Source organism: Manacus candei, unplaced genomic scaffold (genome assembly GCF_025592945.1).
Source record: "Manacus candei isolate 608988 ecotype Guabito, Panama unplaced genomic scaffold, ASM2559294v1 h1tg000081l, whole genome shotgun sequence".
In the NCBI taxonomy this organism is placed as follows: domain Eukaryota; kingdom Metazoa; phylum Chordata; class Aves; order Passeriformes; family Pipridae; genus Manacus; species Manacus candei.
The window spans coordinates 5,289,859-5,302,236 of NW_026138129.1; the positions used below are offsets into that span (position 1 = coordinate 5,289,859).

The 12,378-nt window shown below is 38.7% G+C and overlaps 1 protein-coding gene across 5 annotated transcripts in view; it reads left to right on the forward strand.

Annotated features, from left to right (window-relative positions):
- UTRN (utrophin) overlaps positions 1-12,378 on the forward strand; it is a 368,491-nt gene that overhangs the window by 77,870 nt on the left and 278,243 nt on the right. For all 5 annotated transcript variants that reach the window (XM_051811059.1, XM_051811060.1, XM_051811062.1 and 2 more), the window contains 9 exons: positions 436-528; positions 1,353-1,525; positions 4,900-5,015; positions 6,066-6,229; positions 6,796-6,999; positions 8,132-8,313; positions 9,016-9,166; positions 10,578-10,697; positions 11,434-11,535. In XM_051811059.1, coding sequence (XP_051667019.1) covers positions 436-528; positions 1,353-1,525; positions 4,900-5,015; positions 6,066-6,229; positions 6,796-6,999; positions 8,132-8,313; positions 9,016-9,166; positions 10,578-10,697; positions 11,434-11,535 — 1,305 coding nt within the window. The remainder of the gene's footprint in view (positions 1-435; positions 529-1,352; positions 1,526-4,899; positions 5,016-6,065; positions 6,230-6,795; positions 7,000-8,131; positions 8,314-9,015; positions 9,167-10,577; positions 10,698-11,433; positions 11,536-12,378) is intronic.

The following is a 12,378-nucleotide window of genomic DNA, read 5'->3' on the forward strand; positions in this document are numbered from 1 at the left end:
TTTAGTCTCTTTATAAACTTCTCTCATTTTGATGCTGTTCATGCAAAGGACAGACCTATTCATTAACATTATTCATGGTTCTGCAATATCTCTGAGTTTGTGTAGGAGCAAACTTGCCTAACTTTTATTTTCCTGTCAGATCCTTCATACTTGCATTTCTGTTGTTCAGTTTTGACTGCTGGTATGCATCTGTATATTAGAGGAGAGAATAAAACTCTTCCAGTGAACTGTCTTCTTTGGTACCATTTTTTGTCATGTTGTTTAAGCAGTTGTTTTGACAAATTCAGATGGACAGTTCTCTGCCAGCTCTTTTTAACTGCTTTTTGTTTTAGAGCACTTGGTATTACATGACTGGGCAGCCAGGGATTTGGGGTGGGGTTGTGACTTAAGGCTGTGATAACAGTGTTTAATATAGAGTTGATCCAACCTCTCCAGGTGGAGTTGGTGAATATTGGAGGAACTGACATCGTTGATGGAAATCACAAGCTGACGCTGGGGCTACTGTGGAGCATTATCTTGCACTGGCAGGTGAGAGTCTGCTGCGAGATCTTTTCCTTTCCAGGAATCATGTGCACTGATCTGCTGGGATTTTCACAAACCTTCCCAGGGTTTTGGTGGCAGAAAATACTGCTTCTATTTTGGGCTGGTAAATAAAGGCAGGCTGGTATTTGGTTTCTACTCTCATTCTATTGGCTGCCTCCCATGATACGTATTCTTGTATGTGCTCAGTTGTACTCAGCCTCTCAGTTTAGTTCCTGCTGGTGTTAATTGCAGGTGGCTTTTCAAGCTGAAGCTTTGTGTTTATATTTCTTCCTCAAAGGATTGAGGCAGGTAGTTTTTTACTGTCTAGGTAGCTGTGTTTGGCTTGCATCTTGCCTGCTGCTGAGGTTTGTTAGTCTCAGAGATTGAATTGTTCCTGGTTTATCCAGGTGTCTCGGAAGATCATTGAATTTACTCGGAGGGACTTTGACAGATGCGTATGGGTAGTACCCAAACAACAAACTACTTTTGTTGGAGAATCAGATATCCTCCTCTTGCAGAAAACCTGTGCAAACTGTATTTTTGGGGTTTATTTACTGGTGGAACCACAGCACAAGGCATAGACAGCATCGAGGAGAGAGGGACGATTGCAATGTAAGAGTAATGTGTTGTTATTACATGAAGCATTACTAATTCTTGTAGAGTGCAAAGATGCCCTGAAGACTCCTATTCCCAAATTTTGTGTGAGGAGTTGGAGTTTGATTCATAGCTTTTCGTGGGGAAGACCCTTTCATGATTTGTGGAATAATTTTGCTTTGTAAGCAGGAAAAGTGGAGCATGTGTGTGTAAGTGTAGTTGTTGTTGTCTTGCAGGTGAAGGATGTCATGAAGAACATCATGTCAGATTTGCAGCAGACCAACAGTGAGAAGATACTGCTGAGCTGGGTTCGGCAGTCCACGAGACCTTACAGTCAGGTCAACGTTTTGAACTTCACCACAAGCTGGGCTGATGGACTCGCCTTTAATGCTGTCATCCATAGACACAAGTAAGTAGGAAACAGCATATCTTGTACCTAGAGAAGTAAACAGCTTTTTTCCTGTGTTCTTCCTGCTTGAGCATTTGACAGCTTCTAGCCTGTTTTGGTGATTCATTGTCTGGTTGTTTGTCTTTTGTTGTGGTAACAATAGCAGCGGTGGGATGTTGCCAGAGCCTTGCAAAGGCTGGAGCCAAGGCAGGAGCGTAACACTCAGTTCCTGCACATGCACGAACACTCGCTAATTGGAGTGGATTTTCATCCCACTTAGTATGCATTATACAGCGAGTGTGTTGAAAGGGTCTCTACAGGGAGAGGGAATTTGACCCATCTTCTTCACCTGTACTTCCTTCCTTCTGCCTGCCCTCCTCTGCAAAGAGAAACATTTCTTCAATCAGAGTTTGCCGTTTCATTTCAGTAAGGAGATACAGAAGCTTCAAAACAAAGGAATAAGAAAGACTGTAGCTTTTCTGGTGTTTTTTAATATATCTTGCATGAAAGACAATGTGTGCACTTCTTTCAGAAGAACTGTTGGGCAGAAGAATCAAAGGGTAATAGAATACTTCAGGTATCTGTAGAGTATTCATTAGTTTGTTCATTATACTTTATAAAGGATTGTGTTAAAGCCTCTTTGCACAGATCTTTTGTGTTCTTTCTGATTTTTGGAGAACTCTTTGGTAGTTAAAGAAATCATTGTTACAGACTCCTATGAAACTTGCATAGCTTTTTATACTTTCTTTTAAAAAAATTTTTCTTTCAGATTTACTGGAAAATATGTTATAATCCAGTGTAATTGAAGTCAGCCCATTGCTTTGCAAGGTCTGACTGTTCTTAACCATAGTAATGGTAAAATAATTTCTGTAATTTAACCAGACCTCCTGGCCATCAGGTATCTGATACAGCAAATACTTTACAAATACCCATAACTTCTATACCCAGCAGATACAAAGCGTTTGCAAAACATATGTTCACTTTGAGCCTGCTGTTCTCTGCTCTTAAGTGCCCATTTGGCATGTGCTAACTGAAATGGGCTCTGTCACAGGCTTGCTGGCTTCAGGACTGGTCTGCCCTGATGTACCTCTGTGCCTTGTGAACCAGAGCTGGCTTGTGTTCAGGCTGCACGGGTGTGTAAGGGGGACCTGCACCACACTGAGGGCTCCTGAAAGTTTGGAAGGACTGTTATGCAAAGGCAGAGCAATACTAGTAAAGGTCTTGCTGGAATTTATCACAAATATCACCATGTCCCTTTTCTGGATGCGGTGAACTGTAATGGTGGTTTTCCTACTGGCACATATGCCTCTAGTGGTTTTGCTCAGGTGCTGAGCATGTGAAGCTTTGTGGTGGAGAGTGTGCCAGCTTTAGACACAAATGAGACCTAGGTGGGAAGGGGAAGCTTCCTGAGGGGAAGCAGGGAAGAAAGAGGTAGCCAAGTTGGTTTCAGGCTGTTTGTTGTCCTTATTTCTTGAGCCTGTGTGCTTGAACTTTGCATGATCTGAAGTCTGCTCTTTTCAGAGCACTGTTAAGTAGCAAAAGCCCCTGCTGAAAGCTTTGACTGAGTAATTGTGCTTTCGTGTGGCTTCCTAAAATCTTTGGGTCTGCTCATCTCTGAGCCTTTTATTCCCCGTTCCTTGGAGCCTGACAGCTGCCAGCATGTCAGAATTCAGCTTTGCTGTCCTTGGGCACAAGTCCTTTAGCCAGGGAAGCACCACGTTCTGAGAAGTTTTGACCTGGGTTTAATTAAATTCAGGTCGTCTCTGGAAGAGAAACTTTAAAAGCAGTTGCAAAAGAGCAAGGGGTCTGGGGCAGGTTGCAGAAATGGTAGGACAGCAAAGCTGCTTAGCTTACCCAGACACTAGTGCTTCCCTACCTAAGGGGCATTTTTTCAGTATTGCTTTTTTATTTTAGTTTAAATTGACACTTAATGGGATCCACGAAGATTGTCCTCTTTTAAGAGACTTAGTATCTTTCTCTTTTTCTATCTATGAATAATTGTTAGTTCTTGGTTACAGTATCTAGTAACTTTTTGTAACACCTGCAGCACTTAAGTGACCTGTTACCTCATATAATTTTATTATCATTTTACTGTGCTGGTCTCTTTCATTTTCTAATATTAGCTTAGTTCCTCTTTGAACTGAATTCTACTCTTTTGTTCAATTTTCTCACTCATAGGTAAATACCTGGATTGCAATTTATTAAAACTTGTGTTATCGTGTCAGTGTGCAGGTACTGCATGTGCAATATATTGATTGCAATGTGTTTTTCAAAGTCGGAGTCTCTGCTAAAGCTTTACATGAATCTATGTGGTTATCCTTGTTGCTCTTGCATGGAGGTACCATATTCCATAAGTTTCTATGCTTCTGGCTTTTTGCTTATCAGATCCAGCTGGCTTATAGCCTTCCCATTTCACAAATGTAATGACTTGATAGATGATAAAGGATACTCTTAAGTCAATTCACAACTGAATCAAATATTAAAAGAATGAAAGGCAAGCTTATCTCTTCCTCCTCAAGTTCTATAAAGTACAGCATCAATAGCAGCGTTTTGATGAGAAGCCACTACTGCAGGAGAACGGAAGGTTATTTCAATGGCTGTGTAGCCTAACAGCTCTGCTAGTGTAGCACTTGGCTGATCCTCCCCTGTTGGTGTAGGTACTGCTAGGAATGGGGGCCCTATTTGCTCACCCTGCTTCCTGCTCTGTGTTCTGCTCTTTCCCCTTGAGACCTGAAGGCTGTTGACAGTGCAAATCAATCAGCTCCTTGGCCTGATTTGCATTGTGACTCAGGAACGCTTGTGATGGGATTTTTTTTTTTTGTAGGCTGTCTTTTATTATGGGAGTAGGAGGGGGATGGCGAAGAGTGAGCGAGTGGGGAGAAGACTGCTGTTGCTCCTGGCTGAGATGGCCTGGGATGGCCACACTGCAAGTTGGGAACAAGGCTTTCCAGGAGCAGAGTGACTCTTGATTACTCATGAGTACCTGATGCAGAAAATGTGTAATACCAATAATGCTATGTAAGAAACAGCTGAAGAAAACTGGTTCTGGGATAAATTTTAAACCAAGTTTATGTATTCTTATTAGTAGTATTTGATCTCCTGTTGCAGTCAATGACTGTGTTTAAAACACATAGAATGGAAGGTTGGATGTTGCTGTGGACATGCAGTCTGCTAATTGGTTTGTGATTGTCAGATTGTCCCCAAAAAAAAAGGCATGTATTTGTATTTATGCATTTGTGTATATGACCTTATGTTGGTGTTTTGTATATATGTGTATGTTTATATTACGTATTTTGTAGCTACCATCATATCCATAACTCGATATTTTGTATGTTAAGGAATTTTTTTTTCCTAGATAAAATTTACTTTCTTCCTTGGTTTGTTTTTACTTTTAGACCTGAGCTTTTCAGCTGGGACAAAGTTTTAAAGATGACCCCTGTTGAGCGAATGGAAAATGCTTTCAACATAGCCAAGAACCACTTAGGAATTGAGAAACTGTTAGATCCTGAAGGTAGGATATAGTTACTTTACTTGACCAGAGGTTTTTCTGAGCTCTCTTGAAAGAAATTTCTTCTACTGACATAAACTAGGAATAAAAATTCCATCATTTTTGTTTTGAGCCTTTAATTTTGGGTTTAAAATAATGTAATTTGTAGGGTAAGGGTATGTCTGTGCGTGCTTCTGTTTTGGCATTTTGAATATTAAGATTCAGGTTGATTTACTATTCAGAGAGTGGATAGGGAAGCTGAACTTGGTACCCTGACTTTCTTTCATTTTAGGTAGGAGCTGTACTGCAAGGGTGTCTGCTTTTCAGATACAGTAGAGAATTATGTAGAATGGGACATTTTAAGGACCTTGATGTGTTATTCTTTATATATACACTGAGTAACAGTAGCTGCCAGTGCTATGAGTACATACTGTGTAGGAATGCTTACCAGGAAACTTTTACGACTCTTTTTTTTTAAATACTGAGCTGTTGCTCCGCTTTGAAGTGAGCATCCAAAGACTTATTCTGTAAGATAAGCTCTGAAACTTTGTAGATTCAAGCACCAATTTCTACTAAAAAAAAAAGTATTAACTGAGTGGGTACTGCTCATAACCCAAGAGATAAGTGAACCGGAGTCAGTGAAACTCTATCAATATGAAAAATAAGAAAATTAACTGACTAATAATGGGAGTGGGAGTAGGGCCCAAGTGGAAATACTTTTTTTTATGGATACTGTCCCTGAACTGCGTTTCTGCTTGGGAGATGCTTAGAATAATTTCCCCTGAATGGTTTTTTATTCCTTAGCAACTTTATGCCTGGGCTGTTACTTCAAAAACATCAAACCTTTTAATGCAAATTCACTTCCAAATGTAGAATTTTTTTTTATTTTTTTTTTCTCCTTCATAGTACTTTGAATATATGTCAAACCTCGTCTTTAAGGTAAAAGCTTACTAAAGACTACTCAACAGGAGAACCTGTGATGTGCACAATATGTAGTCTCATCTGTGTTTTAAGTAATAATTTAGAAAATCAGCTTCTTCATTTATTTTTCCCCATATCTTCTTTTTGATGCAGATGTTGCTGTACAGCTTCCAGACAAAAAGTCTATTATTATGTATTTAACCTCTTTGTTTGAGGTCCTTCCTAAGCAAGTCACAATGGAAGACATTCGGGAGGTGGAAACTCTTCCAAGGAGATATAAGCAGGAATGTGAGGATGGAGAGTTCAACGTGCAGCAGGTGTGTTTATCATCAAAGTCAGCCTGTGATTTCTTAAGTTGTAATTTTAGCTAACCTTCATGTTTGTCAGTTATCTCTGAAGCATGCCTTCTGTCTTGGACAACACAACTGGGAAAATATGAAAAATCTTATCTTCTTTATCATTAACTTGAGTCTTTCTGTCTTTCTTTTTCTTTTATGATTCATGTACAAAAACCTGTATGTTGAGGTATAAAGTTCCATTTGTGTTATGCTTCTTGCTTTTACTTCTCTTTCTCATATGTCTTGACCAGCTGAAGAGGGTGGTCTGAAATCTTTAACTGAATTTACCATGGAACTTTTGATGGGTAGTGATAGTGATGAGGTTTTGTTTGGTTGTGAGATTGACTGTTAAAAGAGCAAGATTGAATTCTATCCAGATTTTTTTATTTTAAAATTAGTAGTGACTCTGACCTTTCCTATTAAAATGTATCCAATGTTTACTTTTAACATTTTGTCAAGGACTAAAAATTTTTCTGTTTTTAATATCTTTTGGGAAGGCATCTTCTGTGCACTTCTAAGACAACCCTTTTCTCTTGGCTGCCTAGACTGTAGTACTTGAAGAGGACCAGGACAGTTCTAGAGCAGAGACTCCCAGCACAGTGACAGAGGTGGATATGGACTTGGATAGCTACCAAGCTGCTCTGGAAGAAGTTCTTACATGGTTGCTGTCAGCTGAGGACACATTTCGGGAACAGGAGGAAATATCTGGTGATGTTGAGGAAGTCAAAGAACAATTTTCCACTCATGAAGTAAGCTTCTCTTGAAAATTCCTTTGTTGTGGTTTGATTTCTTTGTATGTGTGTGTAAGCTGCAGAACTTCCATTTCCTAGTCCTTATTCAAGACCTTCCATTCTGTTTCTTTTGTCTGTCTTTTTCTAAATGAAGGGCACCTCTAACTGAATGTAGTCTACGTGTGGTTGGGGTTTTTTTTTTGTTTGTTTGTTTTTAAAAAATAATGGCTGTTTGAAGGTGAAAATGGATCTTTTTAGAAGAACTTAGAGTGGAATATGCTTTGAAGCTTTAACGTATTTTTTAAAATCAGCTTTTGGTGGGCAGTTTACTGGTATGCTTAATTCAAAGGCAGTCTGATCCAGACTGAGTGCTTACCTGCTGCCAACTACTAAAAAGCCTGGTCAGCCTTATGTCACTTGCTGTTGAAAGAGTGCAATGCTGAAATTGATAATCACGTCAATTTAATTCAGTGGTGTCCTTGTGATGATTAGGGTAGTTTGTTTCAGAAACTTGTGTTGATTCTTCCAAATTATTCTTGTTTCCAAATTATTTTGTTTTGACTCTGTTCAAAATCTGGACAGGTGTGCTAATGTTGATAGAAGTTTAAAGTGGCATGTTAGATGTTTTAGTTTTCTCCAGTGTCAGCTTACTGTATACAGTAACATATAAAATCTGAATGCTGATCAATATGAGGAATTTCTTCCTTGTGCTACAGTTTTAAAGCCATGAACCAAAGGAAGAGGTGTTCTAGCTTTACAGTAAATATATGAATTTTTGAGTGTTAGTAACTGACAGGGTTCTAATTGCTTTCCTACAATACATTTCAGATATTATGTTCTGTTGTCCATAAGTAAGTTTGTTTCATATTCTTGGTGAGTTTGTTCAAAGGCTGTCTTCTACCAAACAGATCTTTCATTGAGGTGGTCAACTTTTTTTTCTCAATTAATTCTGTTTTACTGACTCCAGACTTTTTGTAGCTCATGGAAAATCTTTTGTCAAAGTGAGGAACGGGTCTATGTTGTTTGTGTGTTTGATAGTACCAACTCATTCTGCTGCAATGTTTCAAGCATGACAGTTTTTTAGGATATTTACGAATTCATAAACTCCTGTAGGACCCCATGCTGATATCTCTGCTTGTACTATTTTCAGGGGTTTATGATGGAACTGACTGCGCACCAGAGCAGTGTTGGCAGTGTTCTGCAGGCTGGAAACCAACTGGTGGCCCAGGGAAATCTGTCACCTGAAGAGGAGTTTGAGATTCAGGAACAAATGCTGCTGCTGAACTCCCGCTGGGAGGAACTCAGGGTGGAGAGCATGGACAGGCAGTCCCGGTGAGTTGTGGCACATAACCTCTTCTAGAGGCACACACCAACTTCTGGTGGGTGCTTGCTGTGCCTTGGAGAAGTCGGTTTGCATCTGTTTGTAAGAATGTTTTTTAGAATTAACACTTCAGTTTGTGACATGAAATCCACCTTCATACTTTCCAAGGTGAAACAAAAGGAATGACTTTAACTGGTTGGGGTGGGTTTTTTTTATAATGTAAACACTTTGAGACTGTTATGCTATGTAGATGTGCCAGACTAAATATGTGGTATCTAAATGCAGTAGTTACATAAACTACTGAAAGAGTATTAAAACAACACGTAAGTGTCTCTATAAAGTGGATGTGGATAGCTATGGGTATTTACACAGCTAAAAACCATTCAGAAGAATTTTTTCCTGCATATGGGTTACCAAGGTAAGAGCTGCATTTTGTTGTGACTCTCAGCAGAGGCTTTATTAGCAGCAAATCTCTGATGGAAGAAACAATCACTGATATAAATTGCATAGTTCATGAACTTTTTTTGTTGAGAAAGAGAGAGAAGGAAACAAGAATACTGAAATGTGTTCCTTAGCTTAATGCTGAACAGTTTACTTGGTGCTAGGTAACTGTTTTATGAATGGCCTTGCTGCTTTCCTATATGAACTAGGATTTAGTTTCTTTCCTGGGAAAGCTGTTTCTGAAATAACTCAGTCTGTGCTTCCCCCTGCAGCCTGCATGACATGCTGATGGAGCTCCAGAAGCAGCAGTTGCAGCAGCTATCTGACTGGCTGACAGTCACAGAAGAACGCATTCAGAAGCTGGAATCTCAGCTCTTAGCGGAGGATTTGGTGTCCCTTCAAAAACAGCTGGAAGAACATAAGGTAAACCTTTTTGTCTGCTATCTAATATGTATGGGAGAAGTATCTGAAAGATGTGTACACTAGTGGGTTCTTTAGCTGAGAAACTTGATTGTGTCAGAAGTCATACATGGCTGCATTTGGTGTTTGGAAAAGGAGGATGATGGGGTAGAAAGGAATTGGAAGTCTTAACTGAAGGCTTGGGCACTGCTGACTATTATATTTGCTTCATGAAGGAAGTGAAACCTGTAGGGAAAATTGTTACCCTTACTTTGTGCAGAGACAAAGACCTCTCCTGGTAAATTGTTGGTGTGAGGAACAGTATGTACTATGTATATACTGTGGACAAACTTGCCCTTAGTGAGTGGCAGGCATGCTTGAGCCTTGCAGATTAAAGTAATGTGGTATCAGGAAGGGCTTTCCAAGTCAGTGATTCCAGTCCCTGCTTTTACAGGAATTGCATCCTAAAGGGGTGCATAGACACTGTTCTCCGATGTGCATAATATTTTGGAAGTAGTTTGTCTCTCAATTGAGTTTTTGGATGCAAGTCCAGCCTTTTTATCCTGCAATAATAAGGAAGAGATGTGAAGGAGAAAGATGTCCTTTTTGATATTTGTCGTGGTTGCAGCTTTAGTTTTTGTGCTTAGTGCTGAGGTTTGACCTTTTTCCCAGCATGGGACATACCTCACAGAACAAGAACAGTGGACTATTTTTGGTCTATGTAGTTTTCTGTCCCACATTTTCATTCTTTTGTCTTCAAAGTCGGGGAAGTTTGAGGCGTGTTGTTCATGGAGTAGCTTAGGATATGCGGGGATGAAAAGTGACATTTATAGTACTGTAAAGGTTTATTGATCTTGCAGAAATATTTTGGAGGTAGGCTTTAACCATGGAATCTGTTATTCTATAATTTTATTGTATGAATATTTAAATCTTCATATTGTTTTAAACTAATCAGAACTGCACGTTTTCTGCAGTTCTTAACTATTGGCTTTTAACATCATGATCAATTATTACACTGTTGGTATTTATGGGAATTATATTGTCAGCTTTTAACAGATGAATGTTCTTAGTGATTTTCCCTGTTTGGCATGCCCTATGGTACTTGCTTATTAACAATAACAGCTTTGTATAGAAACACTTAAGCTCTCCAACCTATAACATTAGATATATAGAAAGTCAGTGCAGTTGTCATGATTCCCCTAGTCAAGTATGGTGCTTAAAGCACTCCCATGTTTACCAGTATTTCAACAGAATGGTTTTGGGTTCATTTCTAGCAGCCTTTTGCTTACATTTACTTAAACTGTGCAGTGATTTTGTGCTTTACTGTTGGATCTGAAGTACTTCCTTTGCCACAGCAGTTGTGATAGTCCGTGTGGCCAAAAGAGCAGATTAGCAAATGTATTCAAAGTTGGTAACCTCTGTTTTGTTCTTATAGAGCCTGCAGAGTGATCTAGAGGCGGAACAGGTGAAGGTAAACTCCCTAACGCACATGGTTGTCATTGTCGATGAAAACAGTGGGGAAAGTGCAACAGCTATTCTGGAGGAACAATTGCAGGTAAAATGGTAGAGCCTTTATTTTTTAACTGTAGTAACAGTTACTTAAAATCTCTCCGTATAATTGTTAATTAGTGTTTTTGTGTTTAAAGACAATTTATTGTAGAAAGTAATTTAAATTATTTTTTTTAATGAAGTAATACTAATTAAAAAAATTATTAAATTAGCTCAAGCTAAAACCTGCAAAAGTGCTTTGGTGACTTTCAAGCTCAATTCCTATTTGCATTCCCAATGGCTTAGATACTTTTGTAGTATATCCTTACAGCAGTTTCATAAAATGGGAAGATGCATAGTGCAACTCTTATTTCATATAAGTAATTTTTATTAGGAAGTTAAAATCTGATAGGAAAAATATTTAAAGATATGAACATGATTTATCTAGGGAGTATCATGTGAAGTATTTTCCTGTTTTTATCAGAAGTTAGGACTGTAACCTGAGGTACAGTGAGTGTGGGACAGAATTTATTCGAACAGAATTCGCGCTACTTTGTTTGCTCCCTTTGAAGTCAATCAAATAGCTCACTGACTTCAGCAAGAGCAGAGGTAAGGCCATGAGTGAATGTTTTTGAAAGTGTTAATCTCCAGTTCTGTGCAATATGGTGATAGCAGTAACTGACAAGGAGGTAGATATAATGAAGGAAGAGGTTAATGTGAAGTAGAAATTTTTTTTGAGTATCTGGTTTTAGAGTTTCTTTTTGAGGTTTGTGATCATTCACGAGCATTTCCTGCTTTTGTAGAAGCTTGGTGAGCGGTGGACAGCAGTTTGTCGTTGGACTGAGGATCGACGGGTCAAGCTGCAAGAAATTCAGCTTTTATGGCAAGAGTTGCTGGAAGAACAGGTTGGTAGCTGTTCAGTTACTCAGGGTTGACCAGTTGATTTGTGGAAGGGAAAAAACAACCATCCAAAGAAACCCAAACAAACAATCAAGCCCCCGACTAGGGTGGGGAAAAAAGCCTTGAAAAGCTAGGCTTTGTTATTGTTTGGGTTCTCACTGTTTTTTGAGGATTAGAATAGCTCTGAAGTGCAAGAGAAGTATTTTCCAAAGTTTTGAGAAAGAAAGTTTATAACACCTTGGAAATTATTTTATAAGGAATCTTGCAAAATGGCCAAGAAGTGTGAATATCCATGATAGCAAAATTACAATGAGTTCTCTAAGTATCTGGTGGTTTTGTAATTACAGAAATTTTCCTGATTAAGGTATATGTGCTTCCAACATGGGTACACATACACGACTGTGCAATCAGCTAATCAATAGATAACTATTTTCAAAATCATTAGCATCAAGCATTTGGTCAATATAATGAAGCATACAGCATGTTTCATTTTGCTGAGTTCAGCTGAACAGTTGAATTGTCAAGAATTGTGAGTGTTCTCTTTCTTTGATATCATGTATTTTACGTATATAATAAATACTGCTCAAACACAAAGTAACTGATGGCATAAAAGTGTGTTAACACAACCATGTGTGCTAGGTTTGCATGCCTGATGCTACAGTTTAAAATAGTTGATGGCTTTTTTTGTTTGAAGGTTTTACTGAAATTGTTTTTTTTCCCCTTAAATGATATTTATTACTGTAAGCTATTGTTTAAACAACAGTACACTCAGATTGTGTAGACACTTAAAAGAAGTTGAACAGTGCTGATAAGCTGTTGGTATCAGTTGCAGCCTGGTTTCTTTGACA